Below are 26,204 nucleotides of genomic sequence, written 5' to 3'. Positions count from 1 at the left end.
TTGAATGCAAAAGAAATTTTATTTTGCAGGGCAACTGAGTACCCTTTGGAGGGTCTATGTGCTATAGAAGAACACATGAATTAATCATCAATTCCATAGGAATTTCAGTGATTCTTTCATCTGGCTCAGTCATGGAAACTGTATGCTGCGTAACATCCTCTGGAGAGCCTCATTTCTCTGTAGGGCGTAAAGTGCGTCTTCGTATAGATGATTCACGGTACTGCACAGCTGCTTGTGTGGGAGCTCTGTTCTCCGACACATCACCACAGTGGCAACCGTGCATAGCAGCAGGAAGAGCAGAACCTTTAAAAGCACCTGGCAGAATGAGTGCTTCTTCTGAGATGCTGATAGACTTGTGGATGAAACTGGTTCTGAAAAGTTGGAAAAGAAAAAGCAACATTTTAAAAACAAAATAATGAAGATGCTAAAAATCTAAAATAAACCCAGAAAATGCTGGAGGTACCTAGCAGGTCTGTCAACATCTGTGGGACGAAGTTAACACTTCAAGATGATAAATATTTCATCAGATCATGATCAACCTGAAACTATTTCTCTCTCTCTCTATCCACAGCTGCTGCCTAACCTGCTAAATTATTCCAAACATTTTAATATACGTAGGCTTCCAACTAATAAATGCCCATTGTAATGGATGAAAAGTTGAGACAGTAGAGATTTTCATCTAGGTGACTGCAGGGTGCAGGCTGGAAGCCTCTGCTTTGGAAGTTGCAAGGAGCTGAGAGAATCTTCTCAAAGATGCCAGCCGCAGTAAGTACTTAAACAACTTTTAACAATTATAATTAATAACTTTTATGGCATCCAGGTGTTGTAGTGTTATTACCTGACCCTGATACCAACGTTATCATTGTGTTTTCTCATTAAAGGTTTGCACTTCTACACTGCACCTCGCTTGGTTTCCCTTATTTCAGAAACAGACCACTTGGCTCAACAAGTGTTCTGGTCCTTCTTTTCAAAAAATCACCAAGGAAAATTTGACGTATAACTCTGCCATTTAAGAAAGGCAAGGAAAACTACTAAATATAACCCTGTTAGCTTAATCACTAGTAACATCTTTTGCAGAAATTAAGGATGGAGTGACTAAACTCAAATTTTCACTTTTGGGGAGAATCAGCACTTTCCTCGATGAACCTGATTATCTGGTTGATTATTGAGTTTTGATTCTTGATTCTTTCAAAGGTGGAACAGAATCCAATAGACACAGTATAGAAGCAAGCTGTTCACACTGTGTCTAGTACATTCCTCTCCCCTGTTTTTTGTAACAATCACCCATTTACGCTAGTTCTAGTTTTTTATTCTCACATTCTCATGAACTACCTAGCCCTATTGTGCTACTCACCTGCATGCTAAAATCAATTTACAGTGACAAAGTAACCTACCAACTCACACATCTTTGGGATCGAGGAGGAAACCAGAGCACCCAGGGGAAATCTGGGTGGTTGGGAAGAACATGCAAACTCCACACAGGCAGTACCTGAGGTCAGGATTGAAGAGGCAGCAGATCTACCAGCTATAACACTTAGCCATACTTGGGAGCCATCAAATTGAAGGTAAATTATTCACTTGGTTAGGAAATTGGCCGAGCAGCAGGAGACAACATGTATAATGGATAGGCTGATGTGTTTACTATTGTTCTGTAGGATGGGGTGGGGCTATAATTAATCACGGCACCAACAAGGTAATAGCAAAGAAAGACACACAACCAAGATGCCAATGACACAAATCGGAAGCATTAAGTGACAGGTACTGGTAGTTTAAGCAAATGAATTATAATGTAAGCAAATACAAGGATATAAAAATGGATAGTTTCTAAATGGTGAAAAGCAATAAGCAATGGTCCAAAGGAGAGCCAAGGCTCAACATTTATTGATCAGCAGCTGATGAAAGAGAAGTTAATCAATGCCTGGTGGAATGTGTTGACCTTGAAAGGGGGTAGGAGTTCAGGGAGGATGTTAGACAGAGCTCTGGTTAAACCACTGTGTGCAACCAGCATTTCTGGGCACTAGTCCTTCTGGAGGGAACATAGAGGAGGTTTCAAAAATGATAACTATGCACTATAGTTATAGGGTAGGCACGGTAGTGTAGTGGTGAGCGTAACGTTAGTACAGCACCAGCCACCCGGGTTCAATTCCGGCCACTGTCTGTAAGGAGTTTGTACGTTATCCCCGTGTGTCTGCGTGGGTTTCCTCCCACATTCCAAAGACGTACTGGTTAGGAAGTTGTGGGCCTGCTATGTTGGTGCCGGAAGCGTGGTGACACTTGCGGGCTGCCCCCAGAACACTCTACGCAAAAGATGCATTTCATTGTGTGTTTCGATGTACATGTGACTAATAAAGAAATCTTCTCTTATGTTATATCACAAGGTAAAATTACACAATATAAAGGTAACTGGTACCTATCAAATCACTCATAGCCAACTGTGTTTGCTGGTTGGGAAATGCTAGACGAATTAACAAATTAGGGCCAGACTTTCAGGAATAAAGTTGGAAACACATGCAGACAGTGATAGATGTTTGAAATTGTTCCACAATCAGCAACTGATCGCAGATCAACTATTAATTCTGAACTCGAGTGCTGGATTTTTAAAACAAAAGTTTGGATGCAGGTCAACCATTGTCAAAACTGTGCCCGCTGCTGTTTCTATGTTCAGTAACCCCACTCAATTAAAACTCCCTTTACACAGCCGTTGCAATTTGGAACAAATTCCGTTTCAGTGGCATCAGAACTGCACAAGCTCACCTACCTTCCACCTTCCACTTACTTTCCAACACACCACCATAACTTTGCTCCTTTGTCTCATTCAACCGTTGCAATTTCTGTGCATCATACTCCTTCCTGCGCCTCTCCTTCTCCTCCATTTTCTCACGTTTGCGCAGCTCTCGCTCCCTTGCTTCCTTAGCCCGCAATTCTGCTTCCCGTCTTTTTTCCATCTCTACAAGAAGATATTTGGCTGTAAAATTGGCAGTTAAAGCCTTTCTGCTATCGTTTTTCATATCCTTTATCCATAAATGTCATCCGCAACATTTCCCCCCCACCTCCCAAGTCAGAAGGTTATGGGTTCAAGCGCCACTCTAAGTTTAAGCAGAATTTTGATTCCAGTGAGGTCCTGGGGAGTGGCATCTACTGCAACGTCGTCCTTGACGCGAGATGTTAAACGATGGCCTCGTCTGCCTTTTCACGTGGACAGAAAAGACCCAAGAGTATTAAATAAAGAAAACAAAGTTCTCCTCATGCCCCGGGTAACATTCATCCTCAGTCACCATGAAAACCAGTGATTTATTTGGTTTGCTGTTGCTGGGACCTCACTACCAGATTGTCCTACATTATAACACTTAATACATGATTTTAAGTAAATCAAGGGACATGGGACCATTGCAGGAAAGTGGTGCGAAGATAGAAGACCAGCCATTATCTTACTGAACGATGCGGCAAACGGCCTGCTCTTTCTACTTGTATTGATTACATCCCAAAGCAAGTTCACTGGCAGTAGTGTTTTGGGCCATCTCAAAATTAGCAGATCTTTTAATTTGCCAATAATGACAGCACAGGAAAGCTGTTCATTGCCTTGAATGTAACTTCTTAACACACTTGTACACGTGGCACCTTTTGATCATGACACCCAGTGAGCAATTCATTACTTAGGGACAGGGAGGCTTTGACCCTCAAAGGTTTCAGGCAACAGTCTTCATCACAATAGAAAGGTAGTCAGTCAAAAATTATCCCCTTAAAAACCTGTATCAAATGACAATGTAATGTCAAATCAAATTGTTAGGTCAGAAGAATGCAAAAGTGACTGCTACATTATTCGATTATTTCAGCAATAAAAATGGTCCAATGAAGCAATAATCAGTTACAAAACAAAACCTTTATAACACCAGCAAGATGTTGGAACTGAAAGCGCACTCACAGTTGAGAGCAAATCAAAATCTCTTCTGCTCCCAGATGGCACAGCTGATCAAATGAACAGCTGAACAGAAAGATCAGGGAGATCCCAACCAGGTCTGTATTGAATTAATTTGACATGGGGCGCAATGATCAACTCTGCCTACCTGGGTTAAGACAATGAATAAACAGCTTCCCCAGTTTTACCTAGCTTCTAGTATTGGGCCACCGTCAATAAGATCAGGTTTGGCTCTTGAAACCCTGGTCAGATTCCAGATTTAAAAAAAAAATGACAACTTGAGGTAGGTACTGAAGGACTGCCATACCCTAATACGTACCCACAGCTTCATTGGTATGAAACACAAGGGCAAGGTTGGAACAGCTGCCTGCCTGCCACTTGCACAGACACTTGCTGTACATGGACGAACAGACGATATCGATATCTAGTCTCTCACCTCTCTCAACCTGCAGTCGTCGCTGCTTCTCACGATCTTGTTCGGACTGAATGGTTTTCATGTATCGTAGTACCTAAGTATCCAAGGGTGAAAACAAAGTTAGCAAGCTTTCTCTGAACTGAATATGTAACATTACATGATGGTTGTCAAACACAATAACTGCTTTATTATTAAAAAAGCATTTTTAAACAGTGGGGTAATTTTATTTTCAAATATTCTGCCCTCTTTCATCAAAATTACTGCAACGCAGGTTTTAGATGTGTTAATGGGCTTAAAGATGGCTAAATCCCCAGGGCCCAATGACTCGGATCACCCAGTGCTATGGGAGGACATTGTTGGGGCTCTGATAGAAATTTTCAAATCTTCTCTGGCCACAGAAGAACGAGGACAACTAAAGCGGTAGTTCTGCTCAAGGAGGGCAGCAGGGATCAGCTAGGTAATCAAAGGCTGGTAACATCAATGAAGGGGAAGTTATTGGAAAACAACTGAGGAACATCATTAATTGCATTTGGAGAAGCAGGGCTTAATCAAGAAAGCTCAACAGGGCTTAGTTAAGGGCGATCCTGTCCAACTAATCAATGAGGGTAATGTGGTTGATGTAGTCTATATGGACTTCAGTTAGTCCTTTGACAAGATTCCACATGGGAGACTGATCCAAAAGGTTAGAACCAATATGATCCAAAGCAATTAGGTAAAGTGGATCTGAAATTGGTTTGACGATAGGAGACAGAGGGCAATGGTCAAGGAACGTGCCTGCAGCTGGAAGCCTGTGACCAGCGATTGGTTCTGGAACCCTGACATTAACAATCTGGTGTGAACATAGGAGGTATGATTAGCAAGTCTGCAGATGACACAATGGTAAGTGAGAAGGTTGAGAATCCTAAGTAATGTTATAATTGTGTAACTGGTGAAATCAGGGAAAATTTAAGTACCATTTGATTGTATTCATAAATTGTGTACAGAATTGTCAGGTAGCCTCTTCCTAAACTGGGGAGACGTCACCCCACCTCCCTGCAGTTTTGGAATACCAGATCAACTGATGTGCTATTCTGAAGTGTAACCCCAACACAGAGATCATGCTGAAACTAACATTGGCTGCACTTTGCTTGCACTGCTTCTCATCCAGGCAATCCCCTGCCACCTTCTTCAACGCAGAATCCAGCGGGTTTCCTTTTAAATCCAACCATTTCAAGTTCTGTCAAGAAAAAGAGAATCTATTATCCTCACTGTGAGAACTTGTTAAACACAAGGTAACTGCTTCTTATAATTTACAGGAATGTATACACTTGGGACCTCCTGAGGTAGCAAAAGGTGCCACATGAATTCACCATCCTTTTGTTCCCCGAGATAGTTTTTGCTCCTGTCTTTTAATTAGTGACAATTGTTTAATCTAAGTAAGACAGCCTTGGCAAATGTCCCCTCCTTGAGGAAGGAAAACTATCCACTCAGAAACCACACAACAGTTGGTGTGGAATTTTGATAATTGTCTCAGGTGACAGAGGAAAAATGTACTGAGATTGAGGTTACCTTACATCGTAGGAGGAAAGGAACTCTACTGTGCATGGATTTACTGCATCTTCTGACAGAAGCCCCAGGACTCTGATGATGAAAAGGTGCTTTCAGCTTAGTTTTATCATTTCCCTGACTAACAGGTTGGTATTGTCACTTGTACCGAGGTCCAGTGAAAAACTTGTCTTGCATACCATTCGTACAGATCAATTCATTACACAGTGCATTGAGGTAGTACAGGGTAAAAATAACAGAATACAGAGTAGTGTCACAGCTACAGAGGAAGTGCATTGCAGGTCGACAGTAAGGTGCAACGACATAACAAGGTAGATTGTGAGGTCAAGACTCCATCTCATCGTATAAGGGAACTGTTCAAGTCTTATAACAGTGGGATAGAAGCTGTCCTTGAGCCTGGTGGTATGTGCCCTCAGGCTCCTGTACCTTCTACCTGATGGGAGAGGGGAGAAGAGAGAATGACCTGGATGGGTGGAATCTTTGATTATGCTGGCTGCTTCACCAAGGCAGCGAGAGGTATAGACAGAGTCCATGGAGGGGAGGCTGGTTTCCGTGATGCGTTGGGCTGTGTCCACAACTCTCTGCAGTTTCTTGTGGTCCCAGGCAGAGCAGATGCCACACCCGGCCGTGATGCATCCAGATAGGATGCTTTCTATCGTGCATCGATAAAAGTTGGTGAGTGTCAAAGGGGACATGCCAAATTTCTTTAGCCTCCTGAGGAAGTAGAGGTTTCTTGGCCATGGCATCTACGTGGTTGGACCAGGACAGGCTATTGATGATGTTCACTCCCAGGAATTTGAAGCTCTCAACCCTCTCGACCTCAGCACCATTGATGTAGACAGGTGCATGTGCACCGCTTCCTTTCCTGAAGACCAGCTCTTTTGTTGACATTGAGGGAAAGGTTGTTGTCATGACACCATGTCACTAAGCTCTCTATCTCCTTCCTATACTCCAACATTGTTATTTGAGATACGGCCTACTACGGTGATATCATCTGCAAACTTGTAGATGGAGTTAGAGCAGAATCTGGCTATGCAGTCATGAGTGTATAGGGAGTAGAGTAGAGGGCTGAGGATGCAGCCTTGTGGAGCACCAGTGTTGAGAATAATCGTGTTGGACGTGTTGCTGCCTCTCCTCACTGATTGCGGTCCGTTGGTCAAGGATCCAGTTGCAGAGGGAGGTATTGAGTCTCAGGTCTCGGAGCTTGTGATGAGTTTGCTTAAAATTATAGTACTGAAGACAGAGCTGTAGTCAATAAACAATAGTCTAATGTGGTGCCTTTACTGTCCAGATGCTCCAGAGCTGAGTGTAGGGCCAGGGAGATGGCGTCCACTGTAGACCTGTTTTGGCAATAGGCAAATTGCAGTGGGTCGAGATTGTCTGGGAGGCTGGAGTTAATACGTGCCAATACCAGCCTCTCGAAGAACTTCATGATGGTGGATGTCAGAGCCACCAGTCGGTAGTCATTAAGGCACGTTACCTTGTTTTTCTTAGGTACCGGGATGATAGTGGTCTTCTTAAAGCAGGTGGGAATGTCAGGTTGAAGCAGGGAGACATTAAATATGTCTGCAAATACCCCCACCAGCTGATCAGCACAATATCTGAGCACCCAGCCAGGAACACCATCCGGGCCAGATGCTTTCTGTTGGTTCACTCTCTGGAAGACTGATCTTACGTCCTCAATGGTAACCATGGGTTCAGGCGCATTGGAGGCTGTCAGGGTGGGTGGTGAACAGAATCCCTTTCTGTTCAAACCGTGCATAGAATGCGTCAAGCTCATCGGGAAGGGATGCACCGTTGTTGGCGATGCTGCCTGACTTTGTTTTGTAGCCCGTTATAGCACGTAAACCCTGCCACAACTGACGGCTGGTCTGGGACTCGATTTCGGACTGGTGTTGTCTCCAGGCATCTCTGATAGCTTGACGGAGGTCTAAGGAATTATTAACTTGCAGGTCCAGGGAATTTATCACCTTCAGCATCAACTTTACCCTTGGTTCAAGTTGGAAGTGACCTTTTTCACTTCTTCATCAACACCACATCCAAGTCCATAGTCCTCTGACTGCCTAACCAGGATGTCCTATTGGTCAGTAAACCAAACTTTCAACTGCACAGAGTTTACTGCAGGGCTGCATTCTTCCATTTCCAGATCATCAATTTCTGAAACTCCTTCCCTTTGGTGAATTAGAACCCCGCTCAAGGTTTTCTTCTGAACACAGTTCCACACCCTGTCACTTCAAACACTGCAGACTACTCAGAAAAAAATAATGAAGACCCTTACGAGAATAAATACATTGAACCACAACAAATAAGTACTGTGGTAATGTTCCAAGACTGAAGATATATATGCGCTCAAAGTTAAAACTTGCATAGAGCTTGGAATTAGCATTTCAAAGCCGGTGTGCAGGAAGGGACTGGGGTTATAATCCAGCAGGAGGGGAGCAGTGGACCACAACTAAGGATGTGTGTGATTGATGGGCATTAATGTTTGGAACCATGTGGATAGGTGGGTCTGCAGCTCTCAGATCATCTTGGAATTTTAAAAACATTCCAATTGCAGTAAGAAAGGAACGTTGCAGTCCCAAGAAAGCACAAGATGGAGCAAGAGACAAGATGGCACAAGACAATACATTCCGATGGGCTGTCGGAGCAGGCTCCTTACCTTGAGCTGAGCAAAGCTGACAGGCAAACTGATCAGCTTGTTGTTATACAGGTCCAGATGCTGCAGGTTAAGGAGACGGCCAAAGTCTGAAGGAAGCTCCTGCAGCTGGTTCTTGCTGAGATCGAGTTTGATGAGGTGTGTCAAGTTGCAAAACTCTGGCTATATTTGATGGAACAAGGTATTCAGAATAAAGCAGTAAAACAGAAGAAGAAAAAAAAATCACAGTTCAATAAAAATACAAACAACTTGACCACAGCACAACGATCCTCACAAGCAGTATGGATATTGAAAAAACGGCCAGGAAACTGAAAAATTCCTTTGTCCTTTTAACAGTGCCATGTGATTATTACATTCAGAAAAGGCAGGCAAGACAGTTTAACTTCTCACCCAAAAGGCGACACCACAGACAGCTGGGCACTCCCTCGACACTGCACAGCTTTCATTCTGTGCAAGTCTCTGCAGTGGGCTTCAAACCTTATGACCAGTCGAGAGCACTGCCACTAAGCACAGGCTCTCATGCTGGGGCTCACTGCTCGGACGTGATTTCTTTCAGTGTCTCACGGGCAAATCACCATTTAGTCCCCAAGCCTCACTGCCCTGTGAAAACACTTTCCTGAGCCAATGCAGCCCTCAAGTCACTCCAACAATGATGCTAGGTGAGAAGTTCCATCGGTTTGACCCAGCAACAGCAGTATGGCAAAAATTAGGGGCTGTCCTGATAGTAAGGGATAGGATAAAGGTCATAGAGGAGGATCTTAGCTCAGAAAATCAAGTTGGGTGGAGGTCAGAAAACATTAGTGCAAGTTGTATTTAGACCCAAATGATAGGGCCTGGGTAAAATATACATCAGGAAATTAGAGGCACACAATACATGACAGAGGCTTTAATCTATATATAGCCTGAGCAAACCAATCAGCTATAATAATGTGGAGAACACATTCATGGAATATACAAGAGATAATTTTCCAGCTCAGAATGTTGAGGAATCAGTGACAGACTACTTTAGATCTAGTACTGTCTAATGAGGAAGGATGATCTGTTAGTTACAGTAATCATAAAACAATGACCTGGCAAATGTAGACTGGAAGCTGCTACTTGCAGGGAAATACACATTTGGGCAATAGGATTAATTCAAAAGTGAACTAGTGAGAGTTCAGGGACAATTGGTTCCTGCAAGGGTGAAGGACAGTCCGGGGAATGCTGAGAGCCCAGGGGGGCGCCGGGTGTCCTGGGGATAGAGGGTATCCAGCACGGAAAACAGGGGAGGCACTTCAGGAGTACAGAGGGTAGAGGGATGCCTAAAAAAGGAATTTGGAGGGCAGAGAAAGGCCACAGACTATCGCTGGCTGACAAGATTAAGGAAAATCCCAAGGCATTTTATAAATATATTAAGAGTAAGGTGGTGAATAGGGAAAGAGTGGGGCGCATTAGAGACCAAAGGGGCAACCTGCGTGTGGAGCTGAGGACATGGGCAAGGTCTTAAATGAAGATTTTTCATTTATGTTCATCAAGGATACCGTGGTTGGAGATTTTGTTTGGGATATCAAATTCTAGATTACATAAAGATTAAAAATGAGGAGTTATTAGACGTCTTAGTGGGCATAAGGTGGATAAATCCCCAGGGCTCCATGAGATAGGCCTTCGACCAGGTGCCACATAAGAGACTGATTAATAAGATGAGAGGTCATGGAATTACAGGTAGGATAACAGAATGGGTGGAGCATTGGCTGGTTGGCAGGAAGCAAAGGATGGGAATAAAAGGATCTTGTTCTGGTTTGCTACCGGTTACTAGTGGTGTTCCGCAGGGGTCGGTGTTGGGGCCGCTTCTTTTTACCTTGTACATTAACGATTTGGACGATGGAGTAAATGGTTTTGTGGCTAAGTTTGCGGATGACACCAAGATAGGTGGAGGAGTAGGGAGTATTGAGGAGACAGGAAGGTTGCAGAGGGACCTAGATAGTTTAGGAGAATGGGCAAGGAAATGGCAGATGAGATTCAATATTGAGAAATGTGCAGTTGTACACTTTGGAAACAGAAACAAACGGGCAGATTATTATCTAGAAGAAGTAAGGAAGTGTTGATGAGGCTCTAGGGGGCGCTAGTGAGGCCTCATTTGGAATACTGTGCGCAGTTTTGGGCCCCACATCTTAGGAAGGATGTGCTGACGTTGGAGAGGGTTCAGAGGAGATTTACGAGAATGATTCCAGGAATGAAAGGGCTTAAGTATGATGAGCGTTTGTCGGCTCTTGGACTGTACTCGCTGGAGTACAGAAGGATGAGCGGGGACCTCGTAGCGACATTTAAAATGTTGACAGGTAAGGATAGAGTAGATGTGGCTAGGCTGTTTCCCTTGGTGGGCGTGTCCAGGACCAGAGGGCACAATCTTAGAATTAGAGGGTACAGTTTCAAGACAGAGATGAGGAGAAGTTTCTTTACCCAGAGGGTGGTGAAATTGTGGAACTCCTTGCCACGCACAGCAGTGGAGGCCAGATCAGTGGGGGTATTCAAGGAGGAGATAGACAGATATCTAAATAGTCAGGGTATCAAGGGATATGGGGATAAGGCTGGCAAATGGGATTAGAATAGTTTTTTTTTTCTCTTCTTTTTTTCCCACCCCATTTCTTTTTCCCTTTTCCTTGGAGCAGACTCGATGGGCCGAATGGCCTGCTTCTGCTCCCTTATCTTGTGATCTTGTGAAGAGAAAATTCAAAGCACAGAAGTACAAAGGGACTTGGGGATACTCGTGCAGGATACCTTAAAGGTTAACCAACAGGTCAGATCGGTGGTAAAGAAAGCAAATGCTATGTTGGCAGTCATTTCGAGAGGTATAGTGTATAAAAGTAAGGAAGTGTTGATGAGGCTATACGGGGCACTAGTGAGGCCTCATTTGGAATACTGTGCAGTTTTGGGACCCATATCTTAGGAAAGATGTGCTGATGTTGGAGAGGGTTCAGAGGAGATTTACGAGGATGATTCCCGGAATGAAAGGGCTTATGTATGATGAGCCTTTGTCGGCTCTTGGACTGTACTCACTGGAGTACAGAAGAATGAGAGGGGACCTCATAGAACCATACAGCACAAAACAGGCCCTTCGGCCCACCATGTTGTGCCGTCCATCAAACCACCCTCACACTACCTAACCCCTTCCTCCCGCATATCCCTCTATCTCACATTCCTCCATGTGCCTATCCAACAAACTCTTGAACCTGTCCAATGTATCTGCCTCCACCACCACCCCAGGCAGTGCATTCCATGCACCAACCACTCTCTGGGTGAAAAACCTCCCCCTGACATCTCCCCTGAACCTCCCACCCATAACCTTAAAGCCATGACCTCTCGTCTTGAGCATTAGTGCCCTGGGAAGGAGGTGCTGACTGTCTACTCTATCTATTCCTCTCAATATTTTATATACCTCTATCATGTCTCCTCTTATCCTCCTCCTTTCCAGTGAATAAAGCCCTAGCACCTTAAGCCTCTCCTCATATTCAATACTCTCTAATCCAGGCAGCATCCTGGTAAATCTCCTCTGCACCCTCTCCAACGCCTCCACATCCTTCCTAAAATGAGGCAACCATAACTGAACACAGTACTCTAAGTGTGGTCTAACTAGAGTTTTGTAAAGCTGCATCATCACCTTGCGGTTCTTAAACTCAATCCCACGATTTATGAAAGCCAACATCCCATTGGCCTTCTTAACTGCTCTTTCCACCTGTGAGGCAACTTTCAATGAACTGTGAATATGAACCCCCAGATCCCTCTGCTCCTCTACACTGCCAAGTACCTTGCCATTTACCCAGTACTCTGCCCTGGAGTTTGTCCTTCCAAAGTGTACCACCTCACACTTCTCCGGATTGAACTCCATCTGCCACTTGTCAGCCCAGCTCTGCATCCTATCAATATCCCTCTGTAAGCTCCGACAGCCCTCCACACTATCCACAACACCGCCTATCTTAGTGTCGTCCGCAAACTTACTAACCCAGCCTTCCACCCCCTCTTCTAAGTCATCTATAAATATCACAAAAAGTAGAGGTCCCAGAACCGATCCCTGTGGGACACCACTAGTCACAGCCCTCCAATCCGAGGGCACTCCTTCCACCACAACCTTCTGCTTTCTACATGCAAGCCAATTCCTAATCCACACAGCCAAGCTTCCTTGGATCCCTCGGCCTCTGACCTTCTGAAGAAGCCTACCATGAGGAACCTTATCAAATGCCTTACTAAAATCCATGTAAACCACATCCACCGCACTACCCTCATCAATCTTCCTGGTCACCTCCTCAAAGAACTCTATCAGGCTTGTGAGGAAAGATCTTCCCTTCACAAATCCATGCTGGCTGTCCCTAATCAGTCCATGATTCTCTAGGTGTTCATAAATCCTATCCCTTAGAATCCTTTCTAACAGCTTACCCACCACAGACGTGAGACTCACCGGTCTATAATTCCCTGGCCTATCCCTATTACCTTTTTTGAACAAGGGGACAACATTTGCAACCCTCCAATCCTCTGGCACCATCCCCGTAGACAATGAGGACTCAAAGATCCTTACCAGCGATTCAACAATCTCCTCCCCAGCCTCTCGAAGCAGCCTGGGGAAAATTCCATCAGGCCCTGGAGATTTATCTGTCTTAATATTATTTAACAACTTCAACACATCCTCTCTCTTGATATCTACAACCTCGAGAACATTACCCCTACCAGCACTCCCTTCCGCTTCATCAAGACCCCTCTCCTTGGTGAATACCGAAGAGAAGTACTCATTGAGAACTTCTCCCACTTCCGCCGCCTCCAGGCAAATTCTCCCACCTTTGTCCTTAATCGGACCTACCTTTATCCTAGCCATCCTCCTACCCTTCACGTACTTGGCCTTGGGATTTTCCTTAACCCTACTAGCCAACGCCTTTTCATGTCCCCTTCTAGCTCTCCTCAGCCCTTTCTTAAGTTCCTTCCTCGCTACCCTATATTCCTCACGGGCCCTGTCTGAACCTTGCTGCTTATACCTCACGTATGTTACCTTCTTCTCCCTAACAAGTCGTTCCACCTCTCTCGTCACCCTGCCATTCCTTCTCTGCCTCACCAGGACATATTTATCCCTAACATCCTGCATAAGATCCCTGAATATCGACCACATCCCCATGGTACATTTTCCTTCAAAAAGGACATCCCAATTTACACTCCCAAGTTCTCTCCTTATAGCCTCATAGTTCGCCCTTCCCCAATTAAAAATCCTCTTGTCCTCTCTGCACCTGTCCATGACAGTTTTAAAGGTTATGGAGCAATGCTCATAGAGGCATTTAAAATGTTGAAAGGACTGGACAGAGTAGATGTGGCTGGGCTGTTTCCCTTGGTGGGAGAGTCCAGGACCAGAGGGCACAATCTTAAAATTAGAGAGTACAGGTTGAAAACAGAGACGAGGAGAAATGTCTTTAGCCAGAGGGTGGTGAATTTGTGGAATTCCTTGACACGTACAGCTGTAGAGGCCAGATCATTGGAGGCGTTTAAGAAAGAGATAGATAGATATCTAAATAGTCGGGGTATCATGGGATATGGGGATAAGGCTGGAAATTGGGGTTAGAATAGTGTGGTTTTTTTTGCGCCCCCCCCCCCCCAATTTCTCATTTCTTTTTCCCCTTTTCCTTGGAGCAGATTCGATGGGCTGAATGGCCTACTTCTGCTCCCCTGTCTTGTGATGTTGCGATACCCCAGGCTGCTATGGGAGGCAAGAGAGGAGATTACTGGGGCCCTGACAGAGATATTTAAATCTTCGCTGGCCACAGGTGAAGTGCCAGGTGACTGGAAGACAGCAAATGTGGTGCCTTCATTCAAGTCAAGTTGACAAAATGGATCCAAAATTGGCTTGGTAAAAGGTGAGAGAGTCAGTGATTGGAAGCTTGCGATCAGCAGCGTACCACAGTGGTGTCACAGAGATGGCACCCTTGCTGATCGTTGTATACATTAATGACTCAGATGAGAAAGGAGGAGGTATGATTAGTAAGTTTGCAGATGACACAGAGACTGATGTGGTTCTTTACAGCAAGGGTAGTCTTAAGTTACAGAATGATATTGAATAGCTAATAAATTGGGCAGAGAGATGGCAGGTGGAATTTAATACTGATAAGTGCAATGTGATGCATTTTGAGTGGGGGGGAGGGGGGGGTGGTGGTGGTAGATAAGGACAAGACGTGCACCCTGATGGGAGGGCCCACGTGAGTACTGAAGAACGAAAGGACCTTGTTGTACAAGTCTGAAACTTCCTAAAGGTGGCAGCACAGGTAGACTGGGTGACAAAGAATGCAGAGAATGCAACAGCAGGGGAGGTCTTGGGACGAAGAATTTTATAAAACATTAGTCAGGCCACAGCTGGAAGACTGTGTGCCACACTATGGGATGAATGTGATTGCACTGAAGAGGGTGGAGAAGAGGTTCACCAGGATGTTGCCTGGATGGAGTGTTTCAGTTATGAGGAGAGACTGGAGAGGCTGGGTGGATCTGATCGAGGGGTACTAAATTACGTGGGGCATAGACAGGGCAGATTGTCAGAAACTTTTCCCCATAACAATGATGTCTAAGCACAGAGAGCACACGTTTAAGGTGAGAAGAAAGAGGTTTAGAAGGAATCTGGGGAAGAATTTTTTTCCCGCCCTCTCAGAGGGTGATTGAAGTCTGGAACACACTGCCAAGAAGATATGTGGAAGCTGGTACAGTAACAAAATTTAAGAAGCATCTGGACAAGTATTTGAATTGCTAAGGCATAGAAGGCTATAGACCAAGTGCGGGTAAGTGGCATGAGAATGGATGATCAGCATGGACAGGGTGAGCCAAAGGGCCTGTTTCTGTGCTGAACAACCATAGAACCATACAGCACAAAACAGGCCCTTCGGCCCACCATGTTGTGCCGTCCGTCAAACCACCCTCACACTATCTAACCCCTTCCTCCCGCATATCCCTCTATCTCACATTCCTCCATCTGCCTATCCAACAAACCCTTGAACCTGTCCGACGTATCTGCATCCACCACCACCCCAGGCAGTGCATTCCATGCACCAACCACTCTCTGGGTGAAAAACCTCCCCCTGACATCTCCTTTGAACCTCCCACCCATAACCTTAAAGCCATGCCCTCTTGTCTTGAGCATTGGTGCCTTGAGGAGGCGGCACTGACTGTCTACTCTATCTATTACTCTCAATATTTTTATATACCTCTATCATGTCTCCTCTCATCCTCCTCCTTTCCAGTGAATAAAGCCCTAGCACCTTAAGCCTCTCCTCATATTCCATACGCTCTAATCCAGGCAGCATCCTGGTAAATCTCCTCTGCACCCTCTCCAACGCCTCCTCATCCTTCCTATAATGCGGCGACCAGAACCGAACACAGTACTCTAAGTGTGGTCTAACTAGAGTTTTGTAAAGCTGCATCATCACTTCGCGGCTCTTAAACTCAATCCCATGATTTATGAAAGCTAACATCCCATATGCCTTCTTAACTGCTCTATCCACCTGTGAGGCAACTTTCAGCAAACTGTGAATATGAACCCCCAGATCCCTCTGCTCCTCTACACTGCCAAGTACCTTGCCATTTACCCTGTACTCTGCCCTGGAGTTTGTCCTTCCAAAGTGTACCACCTCACACTTCTCCAGATTGAACTCCATCTGCCACTTATCAGCCCAGCTCTGCATCCTATCAATATCCCTCTGTAAGCTCCGACAGCCCTCCACACTATCCACAACACTGCCAATCTTAGTGTCATCCGCAAACTTACTAACCCAGCCTTCCAGCCCTCATCTAAGTCATCTATAAATATCACAAGTAGTAGAGGTCCCAGAACCGATCCCTGCAGGACACCACTAGTCACTGCCCTCCAATCCGAGGGCACTCCCTCCACCACAACCCTCTGCTTTCCACAGGCAAGACAATTCCTAATCCACACAGCCAAGCTTCCCTGGATCCCTTGGCCTCTGACCTTCTGAAGAAGCCTACCACGAGGAACCTTATCAAACGCCTTACTAAAATCCATATAGACCACATCCACCGCACTACTCTCATCAATCTTCCTTGTCTATGACTCTAATAGAATTTTACATTAAAAATTGAGAGTAATTTAATTCAATCTGGAACAAGTCTTAAATGTGAATGAAATAAACTAAGAGACGTGAATATCACGGCATTCAAGCAATAACTAACATTTAAAGAATTAACACATATTGTACACTTTATATACATCCCTTTAAGACAAAAACAAAAACTGCTCAAAAGAAAATCTGTTGCCAATGAAGCCTGGGGATTGGGAAAATTTCAGGATTGGGAAAATTTCAGGATTCACAGAGGACCAAGGCACTGATAAGGAAAGAGTCGTCCAGCGAGCACAAGTACCCAAAAAGGAAAAGACTAGCAAATGTTAGAGTGGACCTCCTGCAGAGAGACAGAAGAAATTATATTAGGGAATGAGAAAACAGCACCAGAATTAAACAAAAAGTTTGTTTCTGTCTCTTGAAACAACACAGGACGCTATTTAGCTTCATCGGGTCCATGCCTGCTGCCAGGCGAACAATCCCACTCACAAAACACCCATAAATACTGGCGAAGTAGAAAACTGACCCGAGGTTAAACTCAAAGTAATTACTATTAGTTAAAAGCAAAGCACTGGAGAAATAAAAAGACTGAAAAAACATTAAATCCCAGACCTCATGACCTGCATCCTAGCATTTTGAAAAAGGTCACTATGGAGAGATTAGAGACACTAGTGGGCATAGAGTCATACAGCACAGAAACACCTCACAAAGTGAATTCTACAACTGTTCCAATAGGTTGAAAGATAGCAAATCTAATCACACTATTTAACAAGGAATGAGAAAACTGGAACTTCAGACCAATTTGTCTAACATCATAGTCGAAAAGTAGTGGAATCTATTACTGAGGAGTTGATAACAGGGCAATAATAGGATTGGCCAGAGTCAACATTGATAGAGTCATAGAGTTCGACAGCACAGAAACTGGCCCTTTGGCCCATCTAGTCCATGACAACCTGAGCTTCTGCCTAATCCTAGTACCTCTTCTGTAATATGGATATGGTCCATGACCTCACTACTCTTTTGCCTCAGTTCTACAGTCTGTCTCCAGAGTAAATACAGATGCAAAAAATTCATTTTAAGATCTCCCCCATCTCTTTCTGCTCCATGCATAGGTGACTATGCTGATACTTAAGAGGGCCAATTTTGTCCTTTGCTACCCTTTTGCTCTCAATATGGTTATGGAAACCCTTGGGATTCTCTTTCACCGTCTGCCAGAGCAACCACATGTCCTCTTTTTGCCCTCCTGATTTCTCTCTTGTTCCCTTGCATTCCTTATACTCAAGCGCCTCATTTGATCCTAACTGCCTATACATGATATGCATCACCTTTTTACTTTACCAGGACCTCAATCTCCCTTGAGAACCAAGGTTCCCTAAACCTGTTAGCCTTGCCTTTTATTTGAACAGGAACATACAAGTTCTGTACTTTCAATATTTCACTTTTGAAAGCCTCCCACTTACCAAGCATCTCTTTGCCGGAAAACAGCCTATCCCAATCCACACCTGCCAGATCCCTTCTGATGCCGTCAAAATTGGCCTTGGAGTAATTTAGAATCTCAACCCGAGGACCAGTCCTATCCTGATCCATGAAAATCATGTTTGATGGATCTGTCAAGTTTGTTTTGAGGTTGTAACAGAATATATAAGGGCAAACCAGTCAATGGTGTATATGGACATTCAGAAGGTCTTCAATAATATGTCATGTAAGATTATTAAACAAAATGACAGCACATGGTATTGGGGGTAATATACTGATGTGGAATGATGATTAGTTAACAGACAAAAAAGTAGTAGGAATGAGTGAGTGATTTTAGGTCAGGAAGTGGTGACCAGTGAGGTGCTGCAGAGATTGGTGCTGGGGCCCTACCTGTTCACAATCTACAACTATGCAATGGATGAGGCTACCACGTGTAATATAACCACAGCTGGATGGCAGAATGGTTTGTGAAGAGACTGCAGATAGACTTCAGGGGATGTGGACAGTTTAAGTAAATGAGCGACCACATGGCAGATAGAATAAAATGTGAAAAGATGAGGTTGTGCATTTTGGTGGAAAAGGTGTATACTTAAATGGTAAGGGACTGAAAGGCATTGGTGTTAAGGAGCACCAGTGTGCTCTTGTACATGATCACTGGAGCAACACACTGGAACAGGAAGCAAATAGGCAATTAGGATGGTTAATGGTGTATTGGCTTTTATCTCAAGAGGATCTGAGTATAAGAGTCTCGTTCTGATTATCGAATGCCTTGGTGAGACCATCTGTGGAACACTGTGTACAGGTCTGGTCTCCCTAACTAAGGAAACACGTGTGGTGGGGAGTGCAGCGAACGATTCACCGAATCGTTTGCTGGGAAGGCAGATTTGTCCTGCGAGGAGGAATAAAGCAGACTGGGTCTATACTCTTGAGTTTAGGTGATTGCATTGAAATGTACAATATTGGTATGAGCCCTGACAGGGACACAAGAAATTCTGCAGATGTTGGAATCTGGAGCAACACACACACAGTGCTGGAGGAACTCAGCAGGTCAGGCAGCATCTGTGGAGGGAAATAAACAGTCGACATTTCGGGTCGAGACCCTTCATCAGGACTGGAGAGGAAGAGGGCAGAGGCCAGAATAAAAAGGTTGGGGGAGGGGTGAAGCACAAGCTAGCAGGTGATAGGTAAGTCCAGGTGAGGGGGGAAGGTAGGTGGGTGGGGGAGGGGGATGAAAGGGAGTGACGTGAGAAGCTGGGAGGTGATAGGTGGAAGAGGCAAAGGGCTGGAGAAGGAATCCAGTAGGAGAGGGCAGTGGACCAGGGAATAAAGGGAAGGAGGTGGGGAAACCAGAGGGAGGAGATGGGCAGGTCATGAGGGCAGGGGAGGGGAAAGAGAGGGAAAACAAAAGGGGGGAGAAAGGGGGAAGGCAGAGGGGAGGGGTCACCGGACGTTAGAGAAATCGATGTTGGGGCTGTCAGGTTGGAAATTACCAAGACAGAATGAGGTGTTGTTCCTCCAACCTGGCAGTCAATGTGGCAGTCAAGGAGGCCGTGGACGGACATGTCAGTGTGGGAATGGGATGTGGAATTGAAGTGGGTGGCCACCGGGAGGTCCTGGCTGTTGTGACAGACGGAGCAAAGGTGCTCGACGAAGCGGTCACCCAATCTGCATCGGGTCTCACCGATGTAGAGGAGGCTGCACTGGGAGCACCGGATGCAATAAATGACACCCTCAGACTCACAGGTGAAGAGCTGCCTCACCTGGAAGGATTGTCTGGAACCCTGAATGGTGGTGAGGGAGGAGGTGTAGGGACAGGTGTAACACTTTGCATGACTGCAGTGATAAGTGCTGGCAGGGTGATCAGTGGGGAGGGATGAGTGGACAAGGGAGTCGCGGATAGCAATCCCTGTGGGAAGCGAAGAGGCAGGGGGAGGATGCCTGATGGTGGGATCCCGTTGGAGGTGGCAGAAGTTGCGAGAATGATGTGTTGGATGCGGAGGCTCGTGGGGTGGTAGGTGAGGACAAGGGGATCCCTGTCCCTGTTATGTCAGGCAGGGATGAGGCAGACGTGTGGGATATGGAGATATGGGTGACGGCAGCACTGATGGTGGTGGAAGGGAAACCCTGTTCACTGAAGAAAGAGGACATCTCGGATGTCCTGGAGTGGAAAGCCTCATCATGGGAACAGATGTGGTGGAGACGAAGGAAGTGACAAGGTGGGAAGAGATGTAGTTGAGTTCTTGCAAGGATGCCGTTCCCTTCTGCCCTCTTCCTCTCCAGTCCTGATGAAGGGTCGCAACCCAAAACGTCAACTGTTTATTTCCCTCCATAGATGCTGCCTGACGTGCTGAGTTCCTCCAGCATTGTGTGTGTGTAAGGTAGATGCAGGGTTATAATGTTCCCCTTTGCTGCGGTGTCTAGGATCATGCATCATATTCTGAAAACAAAGGAGATTGGCCATTCAGGACAAAACTGAAAAGCTTCTTCTCCCAGGGATTGGTGAAACTTTGGAGTTTTCTACCCAAAAGGACATTGGTAGATTATTAGATATGAAAGGGATGGAGGGTTTGTGCAGGAACATGGCACTGGGTGAAAGTTTAACCACGATCTTATTGAATGGTACATCAGCCACAAGGGGCCAAACTCCAGACTGTTTCCATTTCCTACGTTAAGAAGTCAGAGAGATACGGCACGCAAAAGGCCCTTCAGCCCACCTAGTCTGCCCTGACCATCAACCACCCATTTATGAGGCTATAAGGCTAGAACTTGCGAGTGTAAATTGGAATGACATTTTTGAAGGGAAATGTACTATGGAGATGTGGTCGATGTTCAGGGATCTCTTGCAGGAGGTTAGGGATAAATTTGTCCCAGTGAGGCAGAGAAGGAATGGCAGGGTGACGGAACCATGGGTGACAAGAGAGGTGGAACAACTAGTTGGGAGGAAGAAGGCAGTATACATAAGGTGAAGGCAGCAAGAATCAGATAAGGCTCATGAGGAATATAGGGTAGCAAGGAAGGAACTTAAGAAGGGACTGAGGAGAGCAAGAAGGGGACATGAAAAGGCTTTGGCGAGTAGGGTTAAGGAGAATCCCAAGGCTTTTTTCACTTATGTGAAGAGCAGAACGATAATGAGAGTAAAGGTAGGACCGATTAGAGACAAAGATGGGAAGATGTGCCTGGAAGCTGTGGAAGTGGGTGAGGTCCTCAATGAATACTTCTCTTCAGTATTCACCAAAAAGAGGGGCCTTGATGACGCAGAGGACAGTGTTGGTAAGGTTAATGTTCTACAGCACGTAGATATCAAGAGACAGGATGTGTTGAAGCCATTAGAAAATATTAGGACAGATAAGTCCCCGGGGCCTGACGGAATATTCCCCAGGCTGCTCCGCGAGGCAAGGGAGAAGATTGCTGAACCGTTGGCTAGGGTCTTTGAGTCCTCATTGTCCACGGGAATGGTACTGGAGGATTGGAGGGTGGCAAGTGTTGTCCTCCTATTCAAAAAAGGTAGTAGGGATAGTCCAGGGAATTGCAGACCAGTGAGCCTTACGTCTGTGGTGGGCAAGCTGTTGGAAAGGATTCTTAGAGATAGGATCTATGGGCATTTAGAGACACATGGTCTGATCAGGGACAGCCAGCATGGCTTTGTGAAGGGCAGATCATGTCTCACAAGCCTGATAGAGTACTTTGAGGAGGTGACCAGGAAGATTGATGAGGGCAGTGCAGCAGATGTGGTCTACATGGATTTTAGTAAGGCGTTTGACAAGGTTCCACATGGTAGGCTTCTTCAGAAGGTCAGAGGCCAAGGGATTCAGGGAGGCTTGGCCATTTGGATTCAGAATTGGCTTGCCTGTAGAAAGCAGAGGGTTGTGATGGAGGGAGTGCATTCAGATTGGAGGGCTGTGACTAGCGGTGTCCCACAAGGATCGGCTCTGTGACCTTTGCATTTCGTGATTTTTATTAATGACTTAGATGAGGGGGTGGAAGGGTGGGTTCGCAAGTTTGCAGATGACACAAAGGTTGGTGGTTTTGTGGATAGTGTGGAGGACTGTCGAAGATTGCAGAGGGACATTGATAGGATGCAGAGCTGAGCTGACAAGTGGCAGATGGAGTTCAATCCAGAGAAGTGTGAGGTGGTACACTTTGGAAGGACTAACTCCAAGGCAGAGTACAAAGTTAATGGCAGGATTCTGGGTAGTGTGGAGGAGCAGAGGGATCTGGGGGTTCACATCCACAGATCACTGAAAGTTGCCTCGCAGGTGGATAGGGTAGTTAAGAAAGCTTATGGGACATTAGCTTTCATAAGTCGTGGGATCGAGTTTAAGAGCCGCGAGGTAACGATGCAGCTTTACAAAACTCTGGTTAGTCCACACCAGAGTACTGTGTCCAGTTCTGGTCACCTCATTATAGGAAGGATGTGGAAGCATTGGAGAGGATGCAGAGGAGATTTACCAGGATGCTGCCTGGATGAGAGAGTATGGATTATGAGGAGAGACTAAAGGAGCTAGGACTTTACTCTTTGGAGGAGGAAGAGGATGGGGGGAGACATGATAGAGGTATACAAAGTATTAAGAGGAATAGATAGAGTGGACAGCCAGCGCCTCTTTCCCAGGGCACCAGTGCTCAATACAAGAGGGCATGGCTTTAAAGTAATGGGTGGGAAGTTCAAGGGAGATATCAGAGGGAGGTTTTTTTACCCAGAGAGCGGTTGGGGCATGGAATGCGCTGTCTGGGGTGGTGGCAGAGGCAGGTACATTGGTAAAATTCAAGAGATTGTTAGTTAAGCATATGGAGAAATTTAAGACAGAGGAAGGGGTTAGATAGTCTTCGGTGAGGTTTAAAGGTCAGCACAACACGGTGGGCTGAAGGGCCTGTATTGTGCTGTACTGTTCTATGATTCACACTAATCCTAGTTCTTGTGAAAATTTAAAGACTACAGAAAGGTGACAACATGCCCAGCACAACAAGCTGTGGAAGGTACTCCAAATGTACCAGAAAACGTAACTCCCACGGCGTGTTTTTTTTAAAGTAATTGTTTTTGTAAATGCCCTGGAGACATCTTGTTTTCATACCTAGTGTGATGTCTCCATGCTGTAACCCGTACTGTCACACACAATACTGTCAGTCTCAGCGAGATCTCTCTGATGCCAATACTCTCCCTTCTACTCTCGAAGGTGCTTTCCCCAGTCAGGGATGTTTTGTGGCGATTCTTTGCCCTGCGGCGCTTCAGGCACCAACTCTGAACTACCAACTGTCAGACAATTTGTCTGATACCAGCTGCACAGACACTGACCCACAGCACAGTGTACTTACCGGCAACGTGACAAGACAATTGCAGGACAGATCCAGGATGGTGGCCTTAGGCAAGGCTGCCTACAAACACAAAATATTACCATATATTAGACAAAATTACAGCACAAATCATTAACGCAAGCAGACAGCAACTTTGGGGAAAAGACCTTCCCAAATACACTGACTAACTGAGCTGTAAATACTCAGTGGATCTCCCATTGTGTTGACTACCTTAAGTAATGCAGTTTTAGGAGGGCACCATTGTGTAAAAATCTATTACTCTGGAGCTGTTTGATGGGTCAGTTTAGAGGAAGTTATGTTACACTGATTGTATGTTGTCACCAAATTAAAAATCCCTCATCTTGATAAGCACAACAATAATACATTTTAAAGACACACCTCTGGTTAGTTTAGTGCAGACAAATACTTTCCTTTGATTTTTTTTAAAAATATGAATATTCTGCATTAACTATATTATCAACTTGCGAAAATGAAATAAACCCTGTGGTTGCCAAGAACCTCAAGAATTTTACCTAGGCTATCCTAGTGGTGTGCACAGCTGGTGAATCACTGCCACGGAGAGCTGGGACAGTACAGGCGAACTCAAACCAGATGCCAACCTGAATTTTATTTGGGAGTGAAATGGAGTGATCAGAAGCTAGTGTATGGGTACTACGATTAAGAGCACCTCTTCTTCAAGACGTACTGGGATGCAATACTCAAATACCACAACACAGTGGGAACGTTGGGCAGTGATGGTTCAGGTGCAATCAAGGTATATTCTTACAGGGAGCGAAATGCAGGACAACCAAAGCCAGAGCTGTCTGGATGACAAAGTAAAGCAAAACAACAGAAATGTACAAAGCAAGACCAGAGGGAAGTGTCAGAGGGAAAGCATAGTCTGGAAGCTAACATGAAAGAAATCAAAGTTTTTCATGAGAATTATAAATAATAAACGCAGTAAAATTCTCATATTGTATTCCCCTATCATGACATAGGGCACCTCCAACTCATCGAGTCTATGCCAGTATTCAGAGCAATCACAAGGGTCCAATTATCCCACTAACTTCCCTGTAACGTATTCCCTCTCACCCATGACTTCTCCAATTGCAACATCATGTCCCAACTCCTATACTCAATGCCCTGGCTGAAGGCCAGCGTGCCAATGCCTTCTCACCGCCCTGTTGATGAGAACCAGGAGCTACATGCCATGGGGAGTAGGTAGATTGGGAGGGAGGGGGGGGGGGGAGGGGGGGGAGAGGTAGGTGGAGGGGGTAGGGAGGTGGATGGGTGTTGGGGGGCAGGCAGGGAGGTGGGGGGGTACAGGGAGGTTGGGGGGTAGGGAGGTGGGGGATGGGGCGGGGAGGTGGGTGGGGCGGGCAGGGGGCAGTGGGGTGGGTGGGTAGGCAGGTGAGGGGGGTTGGGGGCAGGTGGGGCGGGCAGGGAGGCGGGGGCGGGGAGGCAGGTGGGGCGGACAGGGGGCAGGTGGGTAGGGAGGTGAGGGAGCGTTGGGGGCAGGCAGGGTCGGGGGCGGGCGGGAGATGGGTGGGGGGTAGGTGGGGCAGGCAGGGAGGTGGGGGGTAGGTGGGGCGAGGTGGTGGGTGGGGGCAGGGAGGTTGGGGACGGGCGGGAGATGGGTGGGGGGTAGGTGGGACGGGCGGGAGATGGGTGGGGGGTAGGTGGGACGGGCGGGAGATGGGTGGGGGGGTAGGTGGGGTAAGGTGGTGGGTGGGGGCAGGGAGGTTGGGGACGGGCGGGAGATGGGTGGGGGGTAGGTGGGGCGGGCAGGGAGGTGAGGGGGTAGAGCGGGGTGGGGGGGGGTAGAGCGGGGTGGGGGGGGGTAGAGCGGGGTGGGGGGGGTAGAGCGGGGTGGGGGGGGGTAGAGCGGGGTGGGGGGGGGTAGAGCGGGGTGGGGGGGGGGTAGAGCGGGGTGGGGGGGGGTAGAGCGGGGTGGGGGGGGGGTAGAGCGGGGTGGGGGGGGGGGTAGAGCGGGGTGGGGGGGGGGTAGCGGGGTCTGGAGCCGGTCGCCACCCCCACCCAGCCTCTCACCAGCTCTCGCACCGGGGCCTCGCTCAGGCCGCTGAGGCTCAGGTCCAGCTCGTGTCCGTCCAGCCGCTCCCGGAGGCCGAGCCCCGGGCCGGGCGCCGCCTGCTTGCCGCTGTTCTTCGGCATCTTGTTCTGGGGCCGGGACCGCCCCACGGACCGGGGGTCAGACACAGAGGCCCCACTCACCGGGGCCGGGACCGCCCCACGGACCGGGGGTCAGACACAGAGGCCCCACTCACCGGGGCCGGGACCGCTGACCGCCCCACACACCGGGGCCGGACGCCGGACACCGGACACCGGGACCGCCCGGGACACGTCAGACCAAACCCTGCGCACCAACGAGCCGCGAGCCAAGAGAAGCCAGCGCACACAAGGCGAAGCTGGCGGTACAGCGCCACTGGCGGGCAGGAGGAGCAACAACAGCCTCAGCCCACTCCACACTCCAGATACAACCGACGGTTCCCCACCTCCTGCCCTTGGAAGGTCCACTGCCCTCTCCTACCGGATTCCTTCTTCTTCAGCCCTCTGCCTCTTCTACCTATCACCTCCCAACCTCACATCACTCCCTTTCATCCCCCATCCCCCCCACCTACCTTCCCCCTCTCACCTGGACACCCATCACCTGCCACCCCACCTTTTTATTCTGGCTTCTGCCCTCTTCCTTTCCAGTCCTGATGAAGGGTCTCGGCCCAAAACGTAGGCTGTTTATTTCCCTTCATAGATGCTGCCTGACCTACTGAGTTCCTCCCGCATTTTGTGTGTACTACAACCCACCAAATACCAAGCCAGACC

The 26,204-nt window shown here is 46.8% G+C and overlaps 1 protein-coding gene across 1 annotated transcript; it reads right to left on the bottom strand.

The window, feature by feature from the left end:
• lrrc59 (leucine rich repeat containing 59) lies at positions 1 to 25,759 on the bottom strand. Its single transcript, XM_052033290.1, has 7 exons — positions 25,416 to 25,759; positions 23,388 to 23,447; positions 8,536 to 8,694; positions 5,443 to 5,547; positions 4,353 to 4,425; positions 2,777 to 2,947; positions 1 to 371 (listed from the first exon to the last, which is right to left on the bottom strand). Exons 1-7 carry the CDS (start codon positions 25,536 to 25,538, stop codon positions 130 to 132), a joined length of 933 nt encoding a protein of 310 aa, XP_051889250.1. The 5' UTR covers positions 25,539 to 25,759; the 3' UTR covers positions 1 to 129.
• Between the last annotated feature and the right edge of the window lie 445 nt (positions 25,760 to 26,204).

Source organism: Pristis pectinata, chromosome 18 (genome assembly GCF_009764475.1).
Source record: "Pristis pectinata isolate sPriPec2 chromosome 18, sPriPec2.1.pri, whole genome shotgun sequence".
NCBI classification, from domain to species: Eukaryota; Metazoa; Chordata; class Chondrichthyes; order Rhinopristiformes; family Pristidae; genus Pristis; species Pristis pectinata.
This window is presented reverse-complemented; position numbering and strand designations above follow the sequence as displayed.